At 49.5% G+C, this 23693-nt stretch overlaps 9 protein-coding genes across 9 annotated transcripts; 4 read left to right on the top strand and 5 right to left on the bottom strand.

The window, feature by feature from the left end:
* Positions 1-314: 314 nt before the first annotated feature.
* Positions 315-1835, top strand: N7508_003863 (phosphatidylinositol-3-phosphate-binding ubiquitin-protein ligase; the record flags this gene model as incomplete). The annotated part of the gene is made up of 2 exons (XM_058461929.1): positions 315-1241; positions 1290-1835. The coding sequence occupies 2 exons, from the start codon at positions 315-317 to the stop codon at positions 1833-1835; spliced, it is 1473 nt and encodes a 490-aa protein (XP_058322506.1).
* Positions 1836-2398: 563 nt separating this feature from the next.
* On the top strand, positions 2399-5085 carry N7508_003862 (putative C6 transcription factor (War1); the record flags this gene model as incomplete). Its single annotated transcript, XM_058461928.1, has 3 exons — positions 2399-3678; positions 3727-4010; positions 4055-5085. The coding sequence occupies 3 exons, from the start codon at positions 2399-2401 to the stop codon at positions 5083-5085; spliced, it is 2595 nt and encodes an 864-aa protein (XP_058322505.1).
* Positions 5086-5327: 242 nt separating this feature from the next.
* On the bottom strand, positions 5328-7406 carry N7508_003861 (putative MFS transporter Fmp42; the record flags this gene model as incomplete). Its single annotated transcript, XM_058461927.1, has 3 exons — positions 5328-6771; positions 6819-6981; positions 7034-7406. 3 exons carry the CDS (start codon positions 7404-7406, stop codon positions 5328-5330), a joined length of 1980 nt encoding a protein of 659 aa, XP_058322504.1.
* A 1328-nt stretch (positions 7407-8734) lies between these two features.
* Positions 8735-10708, top strand: N7508_003860 (Zn(II)2Cys6 transcription factor domain-containing protein; the record flags this gene model as incomplete). Its single annotated transcript, XM_058461926.1, has 8 exons — positions 8735-8745; positions 8794-8822; positions 8870-9064; positions 9111-9400; positions 9446-10229; positions 10275-10381; positions 10431-10530; positions 10578-10708. 8 exons carry the CDS (start codon positions 8735-8737, stop codon positions 10706-10708), a joined length of 1647 nt encoding a protein of 548 aa, XP_058322503.1.
* A 994-nt stretch (positions 10709-11702) lies between these two features.
* Positions 11703-13491, bottom strand: N7508_003859 (uncharacterized protein; the record flags this gene model as incomplete). Its single annotated transcript, XM_058461925.1, has 2 exons — positions 11703-12450; positions 12497-13491. The coding sequence occupies 2 exons, from the start codon at positions 13489-13491 to the stop codon at positions 11703-11705; spliced, it is 1743 nt and encodes a 580-aa protein (XP_058322502.1).
* Positions 13492-14688: 1197 nt separating this feature from the next.
* On the bottom strand, positions 14689-16582 carry N7508_003858 (putative acetamidase; the record flags this gene model as incomplete). Its single annotated transcript, XM_058461924.1, has 4 exons — positions 14689-15512; positions 15565-16035; positions 16084-16490; positions 16542-16582. 4 exons carry the CDS (start codon positions 16580-16582, stop codon positions 14689-14691), a joined length of 1743 nt encoding a protein of 580 aa, XP_058322501.1.
* A 493-nt stretch (positions 16583-17075) lies between these two features.
* On the bottom strand, positions 17076-17395 carry N7508_003857 (uncharacterized protein; the record flags this gene model as incomplete). The annotated part of the gene is made up of 2 exons (XM_058461923.1): positions 17076-17235; positions 17289-17395. The coding sequence occupies 2 exons, from the start codon at positions 17393-17395 to the stop codon at positions 17076-17078; spliced, it is 267 nt and encodes an 88-aa protein (XP_058322500.1).
* A 1058-nt stretch (positions 17396-18453) lies between these two features.
* N7508_003856 (uncharacterized protein) lies at positions 18454-19365 on the bottom strand (the record flags this gene model as incomplete). The annotated part of the gene is made up of 3 exons (XM_058461922.1): positions 18454-18503; positions 18685-19173; positions 19227-19365. 3 exons carry the CDS (start codon positions 19363-19365, stop codon positions 18454-18456), a joined length of 678 nt encoding a protein of 225 aa, XP_058322499.1.
* A 1679-nt stretch (positions 19366-21044) lies between these two features.
* On the top strand, positions 21045-23330 carry N7508_003855 (Zn(II)2Cys6 transcription factor; the record flags this gene model as incomplete). Its single annotated transcript, XM_058461921.1, has 5 exons — positions 21045-21103; positions 21158-21392; positions 21452-22030; positions 22080-22586; positions 22638-23330. 5 exons carry the CDS (start codon positions 21045-21047, stop codon positions 23328-23330), a joined length of 2073 nt encoding a protein of 690 aa, XP_058322498.1.
* Positions 23331-23693: the final 363 nt, after the last annotated feature.

Raw genomic sequence — 23693 nt, 5'->3', positions numbered from 1 at the left:
TCCTTGCCTAGTCACATCTTGACCCCATGATAAGCATCATCCTTTCACTGTTGGATGCAATCTTCGGCAAAAGGCGTCAACGTCATTGAGGCTGAGCCTGAGATTGCATAGAGGACTACCCTTTCTATACATCGATTTGTTTTGTCGAAACCTGTCCGAAATTCCTGCTGTTCGGCCATCGTCCATCCTTATCGCCACCTGGTCCATGAAGACCCGTCGCCCTGACGGCCGAGATTGATCTCGTTGCCTGCGTTGGAAAATACTGGTGAAACCACTTTTGTTTAAAAAAAAAGAAAACGACGATAAGATATAATATGCCTGGGTCGAGCACTGCATCATCCAGTCCGACTGGATCAGGTACGCCGCCGAGGGTCCGGGCTGGCAGAATGGGCGAACGACCAGAGGCACATGGGTCTGCCAGTTATAGCGGATTTGAAGGGAGCTCTAGACCCCAAGCGTTCCCCATCCGCCCTGGATCGGAACGTAAAAGGCGGTTGACGAGTACTGGTGAGGACACCAGGCAGTGGTCACACGCAGGGTTGGCTGGACCAGCCCGAGATAACGGGGGAAGCTCCCGCACTGCGTTACCGCATAGATCTGTTTCGATGGTGATGCCTTCGTCTCGAACACGAAGTTCGATTTCTGCCTCGGCTGGCTCTTCGTATGCCACCGCCATTGATCTTTCATCTTCTCCCCCCGAAATACCCCGTTCCTTTGCTTCTGAGCAACTCCCCAGGCGTTATAGACGCGAGTCCTACAATTGGGCAGCCCAAGCCATGTCTGGTCCTAACAATCCGAATCAGGCTTTCATCGACATGTCGCTCCCGACCTGGCAGGCTGACTCGGATGTGACTGAGTGTCCGATCTGCGAGACTGTGTTCAGCTTCTGGTACAGAAAGCATCACTGTCGAAAATGTGGAAGAGTTGTATGCGCTTCTTGTTCCCCTCATCGGATCACTATCCCCAGGCAATTCATTGTCCGCCCTCCTGATTCCGAGCCTTTCGAATCTTCACCAGTTCCGTCCCAACCTCCAGTGGTTGATCTTACCGATGATGAGCCTGCCACACCCTCTTCGACCATTAATCCCGCGCTTGGGGGAGGCGAGGAAGTACGCCTTTGCAATCCCTGTGTGCCGGATCCCAACCCAAACCCTCTGGGTTTCGGCAATGTCCGAGGATCTGGTCATCGCTCTACGCACTCTCTTTCCTCCACTATGCCCGGTATATTCCAGAATCTATCAGTGAGTTCTATCCTTGCTCTGTATTGACCAGTGGCTAACGCGATACAGCGAGATAATCATATCCACGACGCTCGCCAGGAACGCCGCACTGTGGGCTCAAGTGATCGACCCCAGTACTTGGAACAATTGACACAAAGCCGGCAGCCCTTCCCCGGGACTCGACAATACCGTTCATTCTCCAACCGTGATGCCGGTCTGCCCCGTCGCCCAGCACTCGACGAGGCTGACTTCTGCCCGGTATGCCGTCGCCAATTCCCTCCTCTCGGTCCAGATCATCCCATTGAGGCCCGTCAAGCCCATACTCGGGACTGCATTGAAGGTTATCTGCGACCAACTGCGGCAAGCCGAGACTCGCCTGAGCAGGGCCCTCCACTACCCCCTCCTCCGCCTGAAGCCCGCATGCTCAAGTTTGTGGCTACTGAGAAGGATTGTCTTGGTGGGGATGGTCAACCAGCTGAGTGCACGATCTGCATGGAGGATTATGAGGTTGGGCAGACCCTGGCCCGCCTGGAGTGCCTTTGCAAGTTCCACCGCCACTGCATTGTAGACTGGTTTGATAGGAAGGAAGAATGCCCTGTGCACAAAGTATCCTAGATACATAAATCTGGATATTTAGTAATTTTTGAGATGTCTCATCGTCGTCGGACTGTTTTCTTGCTCTTTCCTTGGTTTGAGTTGTGGCGCTTGGGACATGTGTTTCTGATATCCTACTGAGCGTTAATCTGAATTGAATTAATACTGAAAATGAGTCCAAAGTAAACTGTCGGGTACTCCGTAACAAATGTAGTTTGTCCAGTCGATACCGGTCACGTGCTAGCCCCGTGAAATCATCGAAAGATTTCGAAAAGAACTTCGCTCACTTTATGACAGCCAGCCCTAGGGGTACGAGGTGATTTGAGCGAGAGGTACGCAGTGCAGTTTCATTGTTCAGTCTCAACCCCGGCCCCCCCACAGTTCATTGGGACCGTTGATCACCCACGTCGGTGGTCGGTGTTTGCGATCACCGTCCTCCGCGTGGTTCGAGTGGCCACATCATTCATGCGTGGTATACAGCGATAGAACAAACAGCAACGAAACACACCAACAGACCCAAAGCTAACACACACAATGCACACAGATACCCAATTGAACCAGCTAAAACCCCCTACCCACACTACATGGACATCGACCCGCAATTACAGCGCGCCCGCGACGGGAGGCCCCGAGTATACACGCCAACAACCATAGCCGCGGATTACCCGGAGCCACCCTCACATATGCACGTAATCTCAAACCCACACCGGGACCCGGCGGGCCCATCATCATACAGCCACAGCCAGAGTCTAGGCGCCGAGCACGTCCCAACCAACCAATCGCCAGACCCAAACGACGGACCGGGCGATGCGAAACGTGCTCGCGCCTGCGAGCCCTGTCGCCAGCTCAAGGTCCGTTGTGACCCAGACCCCGAACACCCAGATGGATCATGTAAGCGGTGCGCGAAAGCGCGGCGAACATGTATCGTTACTGCCCCGACGCGTAAGCGCCAGAAGAAGACTGATAGTCGGGTTGCGGAGTTGGAGAGGAAGATTGATGCTCTGACGGCGACGTTGCAGACGTCTCATGCGACTGGATCGTTATTTGCGGGGTCTGGGTCTAGGGCTGGGTCTGCAGCGACGACGCAGCGTTCGCCGTCTTTGGATGATCACCCTGCGACTAGTCGGCGGTGGCTTTCTGGGTCTGGGGAGTCGACTTTGGCGGGGACGAAGCGGGGCCATGGTGGTGAGGCGAAGGAGTCTGCTGGAGGTGGGCTTCTCGGACCGCGGTATTCCAGGCCTGGGAGTCCATCTGCTGAGCAGATTTCTCAGCCGGCTTCGAAGCAGTGGCGACGACCTGTTGATGCGGCGAAACATGAGACTGCGAGTGAGTTTGTTGATATGATTGATCGCGGTGTGATTGATTTGAAAAGTGCCACTTCGGCTTTTGAGCGGTATATTTATCAGATGGCTCCGGAGTTTCCGTTTGTGATTTTCCCTCCTGGGACGGGTATGGCTGACGTGAGGCGGACGAAGCCGTTTCTGTTTCTTGCTATTATGGCTATTGCTGTTGGGACATTTAATCCTGAGGCACAGATGACGCTCATTAATGAACACTACCGTTCGATTGCTGAGGAGGTTGTTGTCAAGGGACACAAGACTTTGGAGTTGCTTCAAGCTATTATGGTTGGTACTATCTGGTATTTGCCGCCGGACAATTTCGATGAGATCAAGTTCTACACGATGACGCAGATGGCTGTGGCTATGGCAATGGAACTTGGTATGAATCGTCGGTTGTCTGTGAATAAGAAGGGGTTCAATATGATCCGTGATTTGATTATCAAAAAGCCATCGGGTCCGGCGTTTGATCCCGAAGGACCGGAGGCGAGGAGGACTTGGGTTGGGTGCTATTATCTCTCCGTCCAGTGAGTGTCCTGGTATCATTGTGTCAGTATCAATGCTAATTCTTGTAGAATGGCCGCCGCTTTGAGGCGAGTGCATCTTGTCACTTGGCAACCATATATGGATGAATGTCTTGAAATCCTGGATAATCATCCAGATGCTCTACCTTCTGACCGGAACTTGAAGTGGTGGGCAAGACTGGGAAATATCATGGAAGACGCTGGTGTACGCTTCTCTTCGGATGACGTTGGCTCTATTGTCACATTTGCGGATAGTAGGGCCTGGCATGAGATCAAGGCGTTTGAGAATCGGCTATCGCGGTGGAGAGCTGAGGTACCACGCGAAGTCTATACTGGTGAGTACAATTTCCGGATTGTTGAATTCTGCTAACAATTCCAGGACCGATGATTCATACTGAGAGTGTTTTGAGTATCTTTATACACGAATCAGTCATGAGTTTGGACTATAACACGGTGAACAACTCACCGCATGACTTGCCAAGTGCATCTGTGGCTGCTGTCATCGATGCTCTAACATCCACAATACGCTCCATCCACCAGAGTCTCGACATAATCTCCTCAATTGAGATTGACCGGCTCATTTCTCTGCCTACATCGTCTATAGCTCGAACATCATATCCAGTGGTCGGCTTGATCAAGATCTACTCTCTCTACATGTCACCAGACAGCCGCATAGGCCAGATCCTCGACGTGCAAAGCCTCAAACTGGACTACTATCTCGACAAAGTGATAGCACAGTATCGCGCCGGCGCAGCGCGCGATGGAGGTCGTGTACTAGCCAAATTCGGAAACATCCTGGTCCTACTCCGCAATTGGTTCGTCAAAAAACGAGACCAAGGAGATCACGGTCAAGAATTGAAAGAACTATTCTCAGCCGGCAATCAACCCTCGCAGCCACGACAGCAGATGGCACCAGGCATGACACCGCTCCACTTCCTAAGCGAAGTAGCAATGGGCGACCCAGCCAACAGACCCTCAACTCAAAATCCCCAACGACAGGTATACCCAACAGACCAAAGTCCGGAAAGAACGCAAACCCCATCATCGAACAGTTATCCCGACCCAGCGCTTCAGGCAAAGAGACCAACACCCCCTACACCCTGGCCATCCTACCAAGCCCAAACCACCCTCTCAGCTACAGACCCAACCCTCGAATCAAGATCCTACTATCAACCCTATTCCCAAACGGAACAACCACAATCATACCCCGATATCCAGACCACCGTGACGCAGGGATACCCCGATGTGTCAGTAGCAGGAATGCAACTGGCACCACCGATGGGAATGGCTGAGGTTGGTGTCAATGCTGGAGCTGGATTTGGGGATCCTTACTACACGTTGAATAATATGATTGATGAGGGATTATTCACATTCCCGCTTTCTTTTGATGGAAATTTTGGTTTCTTTTAGTTTGTTATTTTTTCTTTGCTTTATACCCATGCGAGTTAGGTCTTCGTTCGATCATCTACATGTATATAGGAATCTGGTCTCACTCGCTTGCTTGTTCATAGTCAGATAACATATTTCATTCTGTCTTGGTCACTGTTGCGCGTCGAACTATATACTAGAAGCGGAGAATAAAATCAATGGCTCGCAAACATATCTACATAAAACATGAATATGGATATAAACGTTAAAAACAAAGACATCACCTACACACCGTAATTCCTCCCCTCAGTCTCACTTAGCAAAGGCGCTCTCTCCCCCTGCCCGCTCACGCCGTCAACCCTCTCCTTCTCCAAAACATTCGTCATAACCCAAACAAAAGCAACAAGCCCACCACCAAATACAGCAACAAGAAGCGTAAGCCCAACATTAACAGGAATAGGATCTCCCCCAAAAACAATAAGCGTAAGCGCATCCAAACCGGCCTGAGCGAAATTACCAACCCCAGCTAAACAAATGACAAGACCATATACCTTTCCGAAAGTCTGGAAACCAAAGACCTTGGCCGCGTAATCGGAGACGGCGGTATAATAGAAAGGTCTGTATAGCACGAAGAGAATGATATTTCCATATGCCGCGGGTAGACTATCCGGTATACAGCCCAGAATTCCAATAGCAGTAGCTGTGGAAACGAGGATGAGCAGGACGGTGCGGGTCTGGAAGGTATCCAGGAAAGTTCCTATAAAAGGAACAGAGAGGAGACCACCGATTGGAAGAGCGATGTCGAAGAAGGTGTTTATCGTCTTTGCTGTGTGGGGTGTAAGCAGGTAACTGTATTGGCTGCGGAGGGTTGCGACGAAGTAATTTATCCGGAGCATCATTAATACCGTAAAGGCTGTTATCAGGGTGAACCATGGTGTGCGGAGTTGGTTTAGGGCACTGCGGCCGTGGAGGACGCCCCAGACGCCGCCTTGGGAGGGCTGGGGTTGGGGATGGGATTTGGGGAGGACTGGAGGAGAAGGTTTGGGTGGAGAGAGGTGGGCGTCGATGTGGAAGACTGTGTCGTCGATTGTGGTGGCTGAGACGACGGATGCGGTGCCGTCGTCTAGGAGGCTTTGGATTTGGTTGACGATGCTTTGGCGACGGAGGCGTCTGTCTTTGCGAAGACGTTCGCGTTCGTCTTGGTCGGTGACTGAGTCGTCTATGTGGTCATTTGTTTCATCTGCGACTTGTTCTTCTGCCTGTTGTACTAGCTGGCCTGCTGTTTTGTACGAGTTTGCTGGCATGATGAAGATTTGTGCTATGATGATGAAAAGTGGGACGATGAGGTAGACCGCGAAGAAACTGGGGATTGATACAAGGTCGTCGGTATGTTCGTTGAGAAGGCGGAAGATCAGGAATAGAGCACTCGAGGCATCGAATGCTCCTGTCAGCATGGACAGGATTAGACCTGATCGTGCGGGGAACGTATTTGATAGATGGAATGACGTGATGAACACGAATGGTCCACCTAGCGCGAGGAACAAATACCCAGGAATGTATCCATCGAATGGTAGTTTATGCGCTGTTCCGAACAGCAGTGCTCCGATAGCGAGACAGAAACTGCCAATGATCCCACTCACGCGGGGTCCATATGCGTCTAAGATCGTCCCAACAGGGAGAGCCGAGACATTGGTTACCACAGCTGCGATGGTGAACATCAGATTCAACCTGCCAATGTTAGAATCGAACCAGCGGAGCAAGAGGGAGCTACTAACCTAATCTCCTGCCTATCGCATACATCAACCCCCTCATCAAGCTCCGCCTTTGTGCAAAGGTTGCGATATACATTCTCACGAATCAGAATTGGCTTGATAGCTGCGAATCCAAATACAACACCAGCCGCCAAAAAGCAATATACAACGGCGGTACAAACCTGGGCTATGACCCGCACCAGTTAGCTGAAGTATACCCCACCGGGAAAGCAACATACCAATTCTCCTCGCAGCGCTCACTTCATAAGCACCAGTGGTATCCGCCCACGGTTCCTTGCGCGCAATAACCTCTACATGAACCGGCTCATGTCTCTCTGGCGACTGCGCACGCGCAGACACAGGCGCAGGTGAAGCACGTCCCTCGCGCGTAGTAGTTGGAGACAGATTTAAGAAGGTGGATCGATCGTCGTGATCGTCTGGTCTTTCGTTCCAGCCCGGGCCCGCATAAGGATTGAAGTTCAATCTGCTGTAGGTGGAGGGAAAAGAGGACGACACAGACCCCTCGGGAAGATCTTGGTAGTCTTCATCGTCGGAGGGATAAGTGGGGTTGCGCTCCCATCCTTCGAGGAAGGAGATACGGGGGAGGGACATGTTATTGCATGGGTGTGGAGAAGGAAAGAGATGAAGTCCTGGAGAAATATATTCAACACTAACTGCTGCTAACTCTTAGCTGCTTGAAGCTGTGTAGATAAGACTCGATGAAATGACAAATGTGTTAGTTATCTACATCCCTGCATGGTGGCCTTGAAAACCAGGCTACCATTCCTGTCACCTGACAACAACTTCATTTCATCTTTTCCGTCAGTCAATAGTCAACTGTCGACTAAATATCCCAACTTTTGCACTCCTTCTTCACCTTGACAGAATGTAATCTCGGAGCAAGCTCAATCAGGCAGCTCGATAATACCCACACACTCCGGGCCCTCAAATTTAGGTTTGCTGCAGCATCCAACACAATCGAATCAGATCTTCGGCTTCAACTGCCTCGGAGAGGTGGTCTCCCCAAGATCGACAGGGTTCGACGGGTCTGTACCTATCCACGGCTCAAGTGAAATTACCTGCTCCTAATGCCGGTATTTCCAGCGCAAAAGACCCACCAGGGGAACTTGCGGGATTTGTCGAGTCGATCCCGGCGTGTCCGGTCCAATCCTGAAAATTCCTTCTCCCCCATGTGTGGTCCTGGCAGCGCACGAGCAGCAAATTTCTCGGCGCGGGTCCGGGTCTCAACCAGAGAATCGGTGAAGATTTCTGACAAATGAAAAGGAGACAACTGAAGAGATGGGAGGCTAATATCAACCCGCTGAAGCTTGTTGCGCCCGTTTAGGTTCTGGCTCTGACCTCGGATTTATACCAATTCTGCGGGATTCATCCCGTCTCCATGTTATTGGCTCTTGCTGTTGTCTCCCCTGACTCCATCTGCCATTTCAACGGAGTTGTCTCGGCCATGATACTTCTGCAGCACACTCCCTTGGCAAGGCGACTCGCTAATTCTTACTCTTCTCATGCCGAATTCCCGACCCAAGCCGACTTGACACACCCGAGATCCTTCTTGTTCGGGCAAGGATCGTTTCATGATGGCAGAGGCCGAAACTTTGTGTTGTGGGGGACGTTGTCCAACCACGTTCAGCAGGCGTTTGCCCAGCCATGGGTGTGGGGAGTGTTGCACTGGACGTTTTCCTGTTCAGGGTATCATCCAGAGATTATATCCAGATCAACCAATTCGAGTTTCAGTATATTTTAAACCCGAGCTCCGCTCCTTGAGCTAATCTCCAACGAAACGTAGTTGCTGGATAATACCCCAACATACATACGCAAATGATCTGCCAACCCCCACCTCTGGTCTGTGGTCTTATTTATTTAGATATGTCCTGGGGCCTCTCTGTTGATTCTGGAAGCCTTCCCCGTTGGACTCTGGCGTAATGAGGGGATGGTCAGTTTTCAATCACGTACCAAGTTGATGGATTGCTAACGTTTCCAGCCTCACATGTCGGCTGCGCCATCTGAAATGTAGGTGAATATCTCTCCCTAAGTCTTTCTTCTACTGACTTGAATAGGTGATAAATCCGGTTCCAAATGTCTCCGCTGTCAACGATCTGGCCGCGAATGTGTGCCGGCTCCCGGCAAGTCGGAGGAAGTGTCCTTTCGACATGGTCAAAATCCGTCGTTAAGAGGAAAGGGTCCCCCGAGATATGGCGAGAGTGATCTTGCCTTTCCGGACGATCAGATCTGGGTTGAGACCCGCTCCGAGTGTATTTCTGTCTCTTCATACTGGTGGATGCTGTGCTGACCGCATAGTCGACTTCAAGGATGAAACGGATCAGACCGCGGCTGAATACTATGTTGTACCTGTAGCAAGGCAACTATCAGCGTCAAGATCTTCGTCTGAAGCTCGTTCAACGCCTTCATCAGCAATGGAATCATCTATGGCCACCCCAAACCTGGTCCTTCCATACTCACATCATGGCTCGCGGTCCAACTCGGCAACCTCCCAGTCATCGACACCGACACCAGTCAACCAGCCGAAACTAACCAACATCAACGAGGCGTATCTCCTACGCCATTTTCAAAAGCACCTTGCACCATGGGTGAGTTTCTCTCTGATCAATTCCCACTTTATGCTAACATCGCAGCTCGACGCATGCGACCCTCGCCGACACTTTTCAACCGATGTAGTCGAACGCGCGACCACATCGTCCCTACTTCTATATGCATGTCTCGCAGTATCAGCCTGCCACCTATCCCGAACAACAGAAAACTTCCCACCCGACCTCGAAGACATGTATCATGAACGCTGCATCTCAATCATGCTCCCAGTCCTCGACAAACAGGAAAGCGAAATCGGCATCGACATCCTCATCTCATCAACCGTAATGCTCCGCTTCTTCGAACAAGTCTCCTGTACGTACCAACGCACACCCACCACCGACTCAGCTAATAAAGTCGAAGCCTGCAACCCCTCAAACGACCACCAACGCCACCTCCTAGCAGGCTCAGTCTACATAAGCTCACACGTCGACTGCGCCATATCAGGAGGGCTAGCAACAGCGTCCTTCTGGCTCTTTGTGATCCAAGACATCCAATTCGCACTTACGTACCAAAAATGTCTTCGGCTGACGTTCGCCCCGTTCGACGACGTTCTCCGCCGATGGTGGGTCGCCAAGCCGATCCTGAGCGACGGCGACTGGACAAACCGTGCGATCTGGTTGCTAGCCGAAACAGTGGATTTCTGCTGGAATGTCTCGGGCCGAAACTACGGGGGCCGACTTGGCTCCGCTGGTGAAGTTGCGCTTCGACGGAGGATTCTGGAGTGGGAGACTGGCAGGCCTGATTCTTTTGCGCCGTTGCATGTTACGCCGCCGGATCGTGCTAGGGGGAAGCCTTTTCCTGTTGCTTGGTTTACTAGTTCTTGCCATGGTATGTCTTCTTCTGCTGGTTAATGGGTTGTGCTGATTGTTGTAGCCACTGCTATACAACATGTTTGCCTTGCCAAGGCATTGATGTTCATTCGTGAACTGGAGGGTTGGAGTCCAAATCTGAGGCATTTGGAACAGCCCGTCCGATTAAAGGTATGCTCTGCTTTCATGCTATGATACGAACACAGCTAACGGATATTAGCATGAGCTCACAGAAAATCTCTACTTCATCTTCGGAATCGCCCTCTCCGCCGACGACGATCCTCCCCTACGAATCACAGCCTCCCACGTCCTCCGTGGCTGTAAGTCATACCTCAGCCCGCTATACAAACACAACTGACGTGACCAGGTGGCTCATGGATCGACGACCCCCTCGCCCAAAACCTAATTTTCGACCTTCTCCAACGCATAGAGAAGGAAAATGGCTGGCCGTTAGCCCACGTACGAGAAAAGGTCATTGAATTTTGGAGATTGATGTAGTCTGTACAGCTACTGTACAGATATGGGCATGGATACGTCCATGTGACTAGAATGTCAAAGTATCCTCTGTCATATCCCATCCATCCCGCTTCCAATCCAGATGTACATATCATATCGACAGAAAGAGAAGAACCTTGATGTATTTATACAACCAAACCATAATCGAAGTCTTATGCGCATAACTGTCTCAGCCCTACACACCGGCATATTTACGCCGAAATACCCCCGAAGATGAAAAGTGAAAGTGCGGGTCGTCTCAATTATAGGAACGACGATCCTGTCCCAGTTTGTACTTTCCCCCGTGGGGATTGGCGTTTGTTTTGGTTCTTGATTTGAGCGATTGGCGCTTGGCTCGGTTATCGAGTATATAATGCGCGTGTATATGGATTATTAGGATAGAATGAAAGGAGGACATGGTTGACTGCTTGATTGACTATGTTTGTATACCTCTATCTCACCTACGACTCTATTGTAATGGTCAAGCTCCGCAAGATAAACTACCCCTGTTGGTAAACGGTATGTAGCATTAGAATCTTATATATTATATCTCTAATGTCAACCCACAAAGTATGCAGAGTGTAACAAGTATACGCGATATAATCCAATTATCCAGAATAGCCCACCCTTTTGATTGATATCGATGTTGAGGGCGGTATGCATTATCATCCAATCCGTATGTCTCATCCAGGAGAAAGAGAAAGGAAACATAGAAGAGAGGGAGATGGAGAGAGGAAAGAGAAAAGATAATGTGTCCAGGGTAATCCACACATTTGTACAGGACTGGGTTGTCACTGTATGGGTATCATTAATATATTCTGCTTGACTGAGGGGGATAGATGTTGATAGTATATGACATGAATGTGTCCGGTCGCGGGATCACGTTTCATATCTCGGTTGTAAGGAAAGGATGAGAATGAAAGAGAGGAGTAGGGGAGAGAGAAAGATCAGGGTGAAGACAGGAGCTGCAGGTATTTCACGGAGAGCGTCTGATATATCACTTAATCGCATATGTACGTTGATGCTGCTGATCTGTACGCTGTCCCTCAAACCAGACATCCTCAGCAGCCTGATCACAAGCAGTATCATACCAAAGCATAGAGCCGAGGACCGACTTAAGACTTCCCCAGGAAGACAAGCCAGTCCGACGAGTGATATCCGCGAGAGCAGAAACGAACCAAGCACGCTCCGGCGCATTGTGAGCAGCAATACCAGCCAAAGTCAAAATCCAAATGAGCGCAAAGCGGGCCGAAGGCGAGGACCACAATGCAGACGAAGTGGGCTCAAGGAGGATGGACTGGATACTGCGAGCGAGGGTGTGGAGGGGGGTATTTTGAGCGGGAATGGGGAAGATAACGCCTACGCCAAAGACCAGCCCGGCGAGACGGCATGCTTCATATGTAGATGCATGAGTGGGATGCGAGAAGAAAGGCTGCAACTCTGAAGCAGGCTTGAGAGAGATGAGGGTGTGTTGTACTATATTACGGCGATCGGCGAGGAGGGAGACGTCTAGTGTGGATGTTGGACTGGCTTTGATAATTCCGATGTATTTCTGGACTGCTTGGAAGGCTTCTGCCATTTCGTAGGTTGCGCCTATTGCTTGGAGGCGGGCGAAACCGTGTTCTGTATCTGATGGAGTGAAATCCAATACTTCATAGATGCCCATATCCAGGCGGTTCTCATCTAGGGGCCAGAATTCGAAGCCTGGGTTTACACAGAGGGAACTGCAGGTGAGAATGGCGGAACTGAAAAGGTTAGTAGGTCACCGAAACTGGAGAAAAAGATTCATACAAGCATATTGTCGCGGCCAGACCGGTTGTGGTGATATTTCGCAATCCACCTCGCATCTTGACCAGCTGTATCAAGCCTTGGATGTGGATCATGTTTGGCGGTAAACATCCATACACATCAATCCACTGTAGTCGCGGGAATGGCGGGTTGAAAGCCGTCTTCTGATGTCGATAAACCAACTTCTCCTCGGCTTGGTGATGCGCCATACAGATGACACTCAATATTACCGCATCACTGGCCGCACGAGTGGGATCCCGCACCGCCTGATTGATCAACTTGATGGATTCCATTTCACACTGCTGTAATAATTGCTGCTGCTTCGGACCAAACACCGTCCCCGGCACCCAGTTATTCTGCCATTGAACGCGCAGATGACATAGCGACCCGAACATGAACGCGCTGAACAACGCAGGGTCCGCCATGGACAAGGGAAACCATGATTCACCCGCCGCCTTGATAGTATTCGGCCGCGGCGCAAGACCCGGCCAGATGACCGTCGTAATATACCGCTCGGACAGATCAACTACCTCCGGATCGAAATGCGCGGGCGAGGGATATGTACCGAAAGGATCGAAGACACCCGAGATCTCACGGGCAACAGAAGACCGCTTGCGCCATCGCACGACGCCATGCTTCTCGGTCAAGATCACGCTCAACGTATCCTCCCCACTGGAGCTATCACTGCTATCGCTATGATGCGACGGCGGGAACGGCGAGGGAGGTTGCGCAAACGAAAAAGAGACGTTGCGATTTCCAGAGCGCGACACGAGGGCATACGAGGACGGACCGACACCAGGGTCATTGGCGGATAAGGAGGAAATGGCGTTGCGGATTGGACGGCGCACAGCAGCTTCCGAGCGGTCTTTTGTTTGGTCGGAGATCCAGCGGCCGACGTGGGCGCGTACCAGACGCTGGGCTTTCAGTTTCTCAATTTCGGAAGCTGGCCTGGCGTTGACAAAATGGATGCCATCCTTCTGTTTCTTTTTCGAGGCCATTGTGTAGCATCTTGAAGAAGGTGGAGTGTGGGGAGTGTCAAAAAATGCCCGTGGATCTGCAAGTGGGGGGGGGGGGGGGGGGGTCCCCCGTGACCAAATTGACTTCTTTACTGAGTCCAAGTAACGTCAGCGGGAAGTCAAGTTATACGGTATATATGTACTGTAGTACCTTCTCCCCCCTGAAATTACACTTCTTTGTTAGCCACTAACGCACTGATCCTTACTAGTTCACACTCACGCCAACTAATCTCCGTGCGACAGGGCCGCAAGGCTCACAGCCAATAAGAGGAATAGTATAGAAAAAAGATCACAGACATCAGACCACCAGGTATGGTCATATCGGCAAAATAGAACAAACAAAAAGAACCTGGACTACTGTTAACCCACTTTCGGCGCTAGTATTTATCTTCGGACTCCGAATTCTCATTCAATACACACCTAGCCTGGCCTGGTAATTCCGAACCAGCCTCAGACTAATCACATTCACATAAATAGACAACAGACTTGAAACAGAAATGACCGTGCAGACTCGGCAACAAAGCAAAGCAACAATTATAGTGGACTCGAAATAGTCTGACCCGGTCTATACATAGAGAAATCCCCGACCAATAACTAAACCATAAAAAATTCAGCACACGAACCAGAAACAATGCCATTCACCAGCAAACACTACAACCGACGATCCCTCGTAAAAACAACACACAGCCCTTGTTGATCCTGTAAAAGCCGGTATAGTGGCAAAAAGAAAAAAAAAAAAATAGAGAAGCAGCCCAATCAACAAAAGAACCAACAAACCAACATCCAAACCGAGACAGCAATGCAGAAATGGTTGCAGAAATGGTGCAAAATGCAGAGCATCCGCATCCGCGCCCGCGTGTTGCTTCTAGACGAATCATAAGCCATGATCGGTAGTGGGTGTGGGGGGTGTTGGGTCATAGATCTGCATTGGTGGTAACTAGATCGTCTCAGGTTCGTATTGTGCGGCACAGGTGCCGCTGTTGGATTAGTGTCAGAGTGGGAGGCTCACTCTACAATAGGTTGGGGAGAGTAAGTTGTAAGTAATTTTGGTCTCGGAGAGCGGGAAACCATGCAAGCCAGATAACGAGATTAGTGTAGATACATGTACATGCATACTAGACACTACTGTATGGACGGGAGATCACTATCGCTCAAATCATATCCCATTTCATATTCTGTTTAATCCACCTCGAGCAGGGTATATCTGCAGCCCAGTCCAGTCTGCGGGTCGCGGTACGCGTCCAAGGCCCTCTCCACGATAGCCATGTATCCCAGCACCGACTCCTCCTGCCAGCGCCGACCGACAACCTGCACGGCAGTAGGTAGACCGGCCATCTTAGCGGAGTCGTAGTGTTTCCACGCGCCACGGGCAATACCGTGATCAGCGCCTAGACGCTTAAGCGCCGTCTTATAAGGCGTGACGAGGGCGTCGCGGGTAGCGTCTACGTGACCAACGGGGAGAACGCCGGCAGAGTAATCAAGCAAATTCCAAAGGAAAGTGTAACCGCAAGAAGATACGGCATCGTGCATGGCGTTATGGGGCAGAGCGGGGGTCGCGTTGACCGGGCAGAGGATGAAGTCGAATTGCTGGGTCTCTGCGTCCCACCATTTATGCCAGGTTGCGCGGAAGGCTTCGCGCTGAGCTGTTAGAGTCCAGAGCTGGGCGGAGGACTTGGGACCGAAGTTTCGGATCAGGGCTGCTGAGACTGCGTCGCGGCGGATGTAGCGGACGTAGAGGTAGTAGAGGTAGCGCAGGGGGCTGGGGAGGTGTGCGATGCGGGAGAGTTGGATGGCGCCTGGGTCTGAGGGCTCGAAACTCTTCAGTGGGGCGTTGAAGTGGTGGCAGCCGTCTGAGTTGAGGAGCTGCGACGCGAGGTTCAGGCCTGTGAAGGGGTCTGCTGTTGGCGGAGTGGTGATCTCTGCTACCGTGTGGCCTGCTGCGGTGAGAGCTGCAACAGTAGTGGAGAGGGCGCGTTCAATGGCTGGTGTAGGGGGGACGACGCCTGGCCGGGTTAGATGTGAGTTGAGATATAGGGTGAAGGGGACGTTAAGTACCATCAGAGGTCATTAGACCAATACGGAGAACCTTGCTCTGAGCTTGAGCCTCGAGATCATCGCGCCAGGCAATGGGGTGAACAGTGTGGTCATACTTCCAAGGCTCCATGCCAATAATGGAACGGGTGAAGTAATTGAGATCATCCAGGGTACGAGCCATGGGACTGAAGACACTGGGGATGCCTTCTTGGCCGGGCATACTGGTGCTCACGCCGCCCTTGGGCCAACGGCCGGTACTGCAGCGCAGGGAATAGATACCACTCCAGGCAGCAGGAACACGAACGGAACCAGCAACATCAGATCCAATACCGATGCGGCCACCGTGGGCCAACAGAGCTGCCTCTCCACCGGTTGAGCCACCAGGCGAGTAACCTGGGGAATGCGGGTTCCGGCATACACCCCAGAGTCCATTAGTCGACTCAAAAGAGAGCAAAGTAATTGGCAGAGCAGTCTTAGCATATGGCACGGCACCTTCAAAGGTTAGCAGCCATCCAATTACAGTTTTGACAGGATACTCACCAGCATCCTTCAACAACTTGACCATAGGCCCATCTTCCAGAATGGGCTTACCTGCCATAGCAGCATACCCAACCGAAGCATCAAAGCCCTTAACATGAATAGAATCCTTGAGAGAAACAGGGATTCCAGCAAGAGGACCCTTGAGGTTAACATCATTCTCCAGCCAAGACTCCGCCTCGGGGAGCAGCAGCTCAGTAATACAGTTCGACTCCTTCTGAGCCTTCACGGCGACTTTGCCATAGGTGCGCAACACATCAAGAGCGGAGATAGTGGAGTCCTGCACATCGTGAACGAGTTGTTCGATGGGCTGGTTGATGATCTTCTTATCTGCTGCTCCGATGCGTTGGTGGTAGTAGTGCGGCAAACCGGTTGTGAAGCGGAGTTTGCGCTCTTTTTGTTTTTGAGCTCTGTGATTGTGAGACAACTAACCATGTTGTAAATTCATAGGGATAGCTTACCGTAGACGCCTGTAGGCGAAGTAATCGAATGGGGGTAACATGATGTTGCGGTGTAAGGAGGAGAAAGAGAAGTTGGGGTTATTTATGCGGGGGAGTGGAGAATGCGATAAGGCCGAGGTTAGCCGGTGTTTGCCTTTTTGAGTCTGGGGTAATTGTAAGTGTGGCAGTCAAGTTATAAGCAAGGGTTAAGGGGCAAAAAATAAGTAGCTGTGAATGAATTGAAGCTTAAAGAAAGAAAGAGAGAAAGAATATCAAGAGGTGAAGTCGAGTTGATAACACCACCCACTAGGCCAATTGCGGCAGGTGCATGCGCTCGGGCGATAGGCGATTTGAAGAAGATAGGCGAATATACTTAGTATGATATTGTATGATTGTATGTATATTGAACTATATGAATATCTATAATGCAAGCCACTGGAGCAAGCGGCGGGTATATCTCCATTCGTGCAATCCCATAACTCCTTTTAACCAGACCAAAAACAAACACTTCCAACTCAATGCAAATGAAACCATCACCATCACTGTCACTGACGTTCAGGGAGTCTCATCAGGTCCAGGTTGGAGCCAATTGTTCTTAGCAAGCCACCAGATGATCACTCCAGCGGCGACAGCAAAGACAATGGCGAAGAAGATCACGAAGCCACAGATGATAGATCTCTTGCGCTTTCGTCGTTCGCGGGATAGCCATGATGCTCTAGTGTCTGTAAGCCGGTGTTCAGGCGCAAGTAAGGGATGAAAGGGACATACGAGACTGGTGCGGTTTGTGTTCCTTGGTCGACAGCTTTGGCTTCTTCGTCCATGTGGACTGCTGTTGAGAAGCGTTTCCAGAAGAATGGGTCTCTCACAAGTGCCATGGTAATGTTCTGGTGTGTCAAGCTGGCGGAATAGGTTGGTAAATGTTATATTGTGTTGACAGACGAGTCAAGGGATGTCGATTGGTTGTGAGACAGGACCAGCGCAGATGTAGTTGTATCAAACTGACGATGTTGAAGCCAGAGTTAGATGGTCGGATGAGGAAGAAAGAGATCGATCGTTGTAAGACGAAAGATTAGATAGGGGCATCGACAGCACTTATTGTCCAGATAAGAGGCGCGGCAGCAATGAATGCCAAGGGAATTCTAAAGGGCGGCGCGGGCTATCGAAGGCTGGGATACCAGTCTAGTTATGATCCACAGGCTGCCACTGTTGATGTTCTCTGGAATACCCCAGCCTATGCTATACACAAGTCAATTGGCTGTGTTGAATGCCACCTGTGGATGGCATGTCGATCGTGGAATGTCCAAACCCAAAACTTGATGGTAGAAATGCGAAATAATCTGACTTGCAATGCACGGTCAATATGCAATCTGACACAAGCATATTAGGGGAATTTTAGCTGTCAAATAGCCGTCAATTAGCATTTGATAGTCCGGTGATGTCTAGGTGTGATCGATCTATATTGAACCTTCATACGCGTGGGAAACAAAAAGTCTATCGTCTCGGCAACAGAACTCTCTTGGAAGGAATGGAAACTGTTTTGATTAACTTATTGCTTACTGCTACTTTGTTATTCATTTTCAACAAGCGCCAGTCTTAAGGGTTGGATATAAAAATACATGTCAAACAATCTCAAGCACAAAGCTCCACTGGAACAGACAGAGATATAGATGAAGTCCCCTTCGACTTTTCATGCGCCCGATAGAACAAACTTACCTTCACTGAATAGACACGAGACATCAAACACGAATGAAACGTAATAGGATAACGTCGATGGTACGGCAGTGAAACAGATACCTGAACTGAAGCCCTGAAAACTATCTGACCATTCTCCATCTGGGATTTCCAGTTCACAGTAATATCCCGATCTGTATTCAAAGCCACATGTTCAGACCAAAAAGCTTGACGAGAACCCCATGTGGAATAATCAGACAAATCAGGGGAATCCCTTCACGGCTCCAGACCAAAGAATGTCAAAGCCCTTAGCTGAAATCGCGCAGCTAACAGAGAAGGTGGTGCATGACTCTTATGTGTAGCAAAGCTTGAAACCGCAAATCAATTTTCACCGTGGTTGAAGAACCGTTACGTGGCTGGGGACTGTGGAGTTGGATTGCTGGTGGTTGGGTGGAAGATACAACCAGCTTGCCTAGAGTATGTCGCAACACACCCTTTGAGACTGTCGTTTGAGAATGGAGTTGGTAGTATTTATTCTTCTCTGGGATCAGGATTGGAGCGTGTTCTTCTCGTGTAGGCTGGATTTGGATTGGATATGTTGCTTCTTGGAGTTTCTTGGATCGTCCTCCTTTGCCGCTTCGCTGCCATAATGTGAAGATTATGCTGTATGCAATCTCTGCCATCTTTGGTGACATGTCGTGGATATTTTGTTTGTGCTTTTGGTGACTGAGACTTGGGGGAGGGTGCAGGTGTTCTTGACGGATTTGAGAATTGGCGCATTCATGGTGACAGGCGTGGATGGGGAGTTGGTCTGGGACGACAAATACAAACGAGACTCGATATTTCTTGTCGGATTTGAGGATGCTCGTGTCTAGTAAATAGTCGAGTGGTGCTATGTCCATGCGAAGGAAGGTCTTTCGGATTTCATTGTATGGGAGTGGGACATGCGAGTTCATGTTCTCAACTTCGGTTCGTGCATTTCCTATTTATCACGTTAACATCCGATTTTGCTCTAATTCAAATCTGCTATTTTACCCTGAAATGAGACGTTGATATCATCGATGTCGGTATCTTGGTGTGGTGTAAATAGAATCACTCCATCGACCGTGTCGTGAGTCTTGTAGACCCATGTCTCCGATGCATTCACAGCGAAATGTATATCAGAGGTCCTCATGATTGAATCTTTGGCATTTCCATATAGCTAAACCGGCTGGGTATGGATGATTTAAGTACTATTCCTGACGTGTCAGTCCTCGGGTGGTGTGTCGGTCAAAATTCATATTGCCGATTTACGAGTTCGCACTGCGGAAGGACACATACATGCCAATGCCCCATTTTAAACAAAGATATGATACTTTAATCAACCTTTGAACTTGACGGATGATATCGAATATGACTCAAGAATTTATTTCTTGGCGATTAAGCAGTAGGGCTGGGTCAGCTCGATCATCATCAGCTGAGCCCTCCTAGCTAAATTTGCATTTCTCAATCATAGTTCGACTTTTGTTTCTACCGTGAGATTGCATTTTGTATCGGGTCGCAATCAGAGGATCAAGTGCACACTTCTCGTCCTCTCCAGGGTTGTCAAGGCCTTGATCAAGCCGATGAAGGGATAGAGAGTAAGCACCTAATCATCTGGGACTGCGACCCAAAGCCATTCGTGGATAATGATTACTAGTCAAATAGGCTTCTTCAAGTCTAGAGGCTAGCATAGTTGAAGCTTGGAAGGGCAGATTTTAGTCGAACTATTATTCATCACGTGGTAGGAATTACAAGGTATATAATTAGCTGCACAGCATTCCTCAATTCATTCCAGACACAGCAAGGAGTAGATTCACGATATCAAATTACATCTAAAGGCACGAATGAGCGGTAAAATCCACCAAATGCCAACTTGGTACTTCAATTCAACTTAAACAGAGAAAGCGTGCCTTCGTTAGTATATAGAACCACCCCATCGGAAAGAGGGAAATACACAACCCACTCTCCAAAAGCGTAAATAGCACCGGAGAGGGAAACATACTAATTTCCCTTCGCTTATCGAGATTCTCATAAGGCACAGCCTCAAACGATCGACCACCAAGAGACTGGCAGACTGATATCTGTGGTGTGCACAGGGATACCCTAACCATTCTGATATCGGATAAAATCAATGAAGGTTCAAATCCCTGTTGTTGCGTGTACCCGACAAGACTGATTTGTGGCCCCGAACCCATGCTATAGGGAGATCACCGGCTTGGACGGGTCCATCTTTGACAGGGGTAGGCCGATTGCCTCGGATCGGCCCCAATAACAATACGTACAACTAGACCAGTCTGCCAAGTGATTGGCGTCGAGAGAGGTAGTTGTGAATGGATACGGGTCAATAGAAAGAAGAGCTAATGTTGGTCCTACTGTAGCCAACCGGTCAACTTGGGATCATTTGCGATTCAGAAGATGATTGGGTCTGAAATAGAAAGAGATATAGTTCATATGATAGACCAACAAATACAGCAGCTGCCCGTATTGGATCTAAACTGGAAACTCATAGATCCTGGTATACTTTGAGGTGTCGGCGAAAAGTGACTTTCCCGAACGGAGCTGAGCTGCACGAGGTGGGCAGTCCCTCACGTTGATTGTACAATTCAACCACAAATATGCTATAATTGAGATTCTTTTGCCAAATTGTTAAATTCAGAAGTATGATAGTTCAATTCTATCCAACTACTTGGATGTCTATATCACTCTCTGCCAGATGCGGAATTCTCCACTCGGCAACATAAGGTTTTGCCGACCGCCAACGTCGTCAGCCTCAAGAGAATTCACCTCCTTGCATCTCCTTCATCTACACCGAGGCCAAAGTCAGATTCCATAATGAAAGTGTCCAAGACATCTGACCCGGCTATTCGGCGACAGAAAAAGAAGTCAATCACGTAAGTGTGGCACCCAGTTCCAGCAAGACCAAACCGCTGATCTTTTATCACCAGCTGTCAACGATGCCATGCACACAAGATGAAGTGTAGTGGAGGCCAGCCATGTACTAAATGTCGGCAATCCAGTTGCCCCGCCGATTGCCATTATGTGAATCGAGATCGCCAAATTAAAGTACATGAGAGGTATGATCCACTGCGAATCTGCCGTGGCAAAGCTAACGGTCCAAGTTATATCGACGAGCTCGCAGCTGAAAATCAGCGATTGCGAGATCAATTGTCTCAGTCGCCAGTATTTCTTTCCCCAAGGGAGTATTCAGTTCCGGATCAAAGTAATCCTTTATCTTTCAGCCCGAAAACCACTGCTCATCTTCTTCAGTTACCAATGAATCGGCCGCAGATAGACATGTTCAAAACCCAATGCTGGGAGAACGAGCCTGGTTTCAACCCTATGACCCATCGTCACTACCAATTCACATTGGAGAAGCAGCATGTACAGCATTCGTTACTCGTTTACGCAAGGTTCTCACAAAGAAGGAGACGACAATCCACATGCCTCGGACACAGTATACATCCGAATCCACATTGATGAAGATCCGCGACCCAGCAATAGAATGGCCCAGTCTTCCTCAAGCTCGGCTTCTGATTCAGATTGTATTCAGCCAGGTTAGCCGGGTGTATCATTTGGTGCTGCGCAAGTCGACATTTGATCAGCTGGAAGATGCCTACCGAGATAGAAACCTCGACAATCCTGTCTTAACTTGCAAATTCTTCGCTTTATTTGCTCTTGGTGAAGCATACTCTGCACGATCGAATTCGACGCTTGAATGCAATGTTCCTGGCGCCGCTTATTATGTAAATGCGATGACGATGATCCTTATCTTGCCTGAACGTCCAAGTCTGACGCATATTGAGAGTTTGTTGCTTCTGGTATGAAATACTGTCTTTGCGTCGCATGATCAAGAGCTAATTTATTCAGTCTCTATATTCATTCTTCCTCAACAGACGCCACTCTGCCTTTTTGCTTGTTGGCAGCGCGATGCGCCTGGGGTTGACCTTGGGATTGAATCATGACATACCGCAATCCAAATGTCCTGATCCAGTTGACCGCCAGCATCGAACAAGATTATGGTGGGGGATCTATGTCTTTGACCGAATGTATGGCTCGAAAGTCGGCTGGCCAATCCAAATTGCCGATGAGGATATTCATGTCAAGATGCCGTCCACGGTGCCTGGTGACATTCATAACGAGGAATTCTCTGACACGGAGTTCTTGACAGCGAGTATTCAACTTGCTAGGATCACAGGACAGGTTATCGACCGGGTGTATAGCCGAAAGAAACATCCCGAGTCATTCTTGCAGCGCGAACAGAAGCTTCTTATTTCTTTGAAACAATGGGCTTGCGCTCTGGCTCCGAATATCAGACTCAATTGCGAAGGTCCGATTCTGAAGAATGTCATATCATTGCATTTGCAATTCAACCAAGTGAGTCACGGCCGAGTAAAAGATGAAACACTCCATCCTAATTGAGCATAGTGTATTATGTTAGCCAGTCGACCGGTCCTTTTGTATGCTCTTATTCAAACTACATATTCAGAGCCACCTGAAGAAGATGCTGCCCACCCAAATATCCGTCAAACCCTTAAAACGCTCAGCGATGCCTGCATTCACGCAGCAAGACACACCCACTCACTTATCGTGGATGAGTGGACAAACGGATCGCTCCCAGTTTTTGGCTACTTCTATGCTCATTATCTATTTTCTTCGGCACTTATCATGGTCATCTCAAGTCAAGTGTATCCAGAGAATAGCGGTGACTTTTCTCTGTTCGAGGCAGCATTCGAGATTCTTCGGGCAATGAGTAACCATGGAAATCTGGCTGCGACCGAATTTTATGATAATCTTGAGTGTGTCCGACAGCGCTTGGACCAACAGGGTGCATCTGAGTCGCGTCCTTCTCTTCAATTCGATCGGTCCTTTGTTAACGATCAAAGTGGTGCACATCCTTCAATGATGCCCACTCTTTTAGGCGGAAGACCAAGTGACTTGAGCCTTGTGGGCAGTGTACCTGAGGCCATTGCACCAGGAAACCTTACGAACGACATGTCCTTCCTGGGAGAGGGTATGGAGGAGTTCCTAGCACAGCCTGATGTTGATTTTGATTTCCTGGATCCTTCCATGACTGATGCTATGTCCTCGTGGCCGAAGTTCTCTTTATGGACTGCATAAGGAGGCTCGGTGTGACCTCATCTGTGACATGAGATGCTGTGGCGAACCATAGACCGGTGTCGGAACAGATATAGGAATATACTCCGACAGTCTGCATAGTGTGACATAAGTAACGTGGAAATACCCGAAGACCAAGTACCAAGTGAGATTTAGGCACAGAAGCCAAATCTAACGATATTAATTCAAAGTGTTCCTACTCAGCCCGATCGAGTGCATCATCCGCTGATTGGGTCACAATGCGCCACATTAGGCTTCAAACATCACGCAACATGAGAGCAAGTGAGTCACGGGAAAGATCACATGTAGTTCAAAGTATCATTCTCAGCCTTCAGCTCTCAGCTCTATCATATACATCAGCATATA

Source organism: Penicillium antarcticum, assembly GCF_028974205.1.
Source record: "Penicillium antarcticum strain IBT 31339 chromosome Unknown utg000003l_segment0_segment0, whole genome shotgun sequence".
Classification (NCBI taxonomy): Eukaryota; Fungi; Ascomycota; class Eurotiomycetes; order Eurotiales; family Aspergillaceae; genus Penicillium; species Penicillium antarcticum.
The sequence above is the reverse complement of the archived record's forward strand: the minus strand, read 5'-3'. Positions and strand labels throughout refer to the sequence as shown.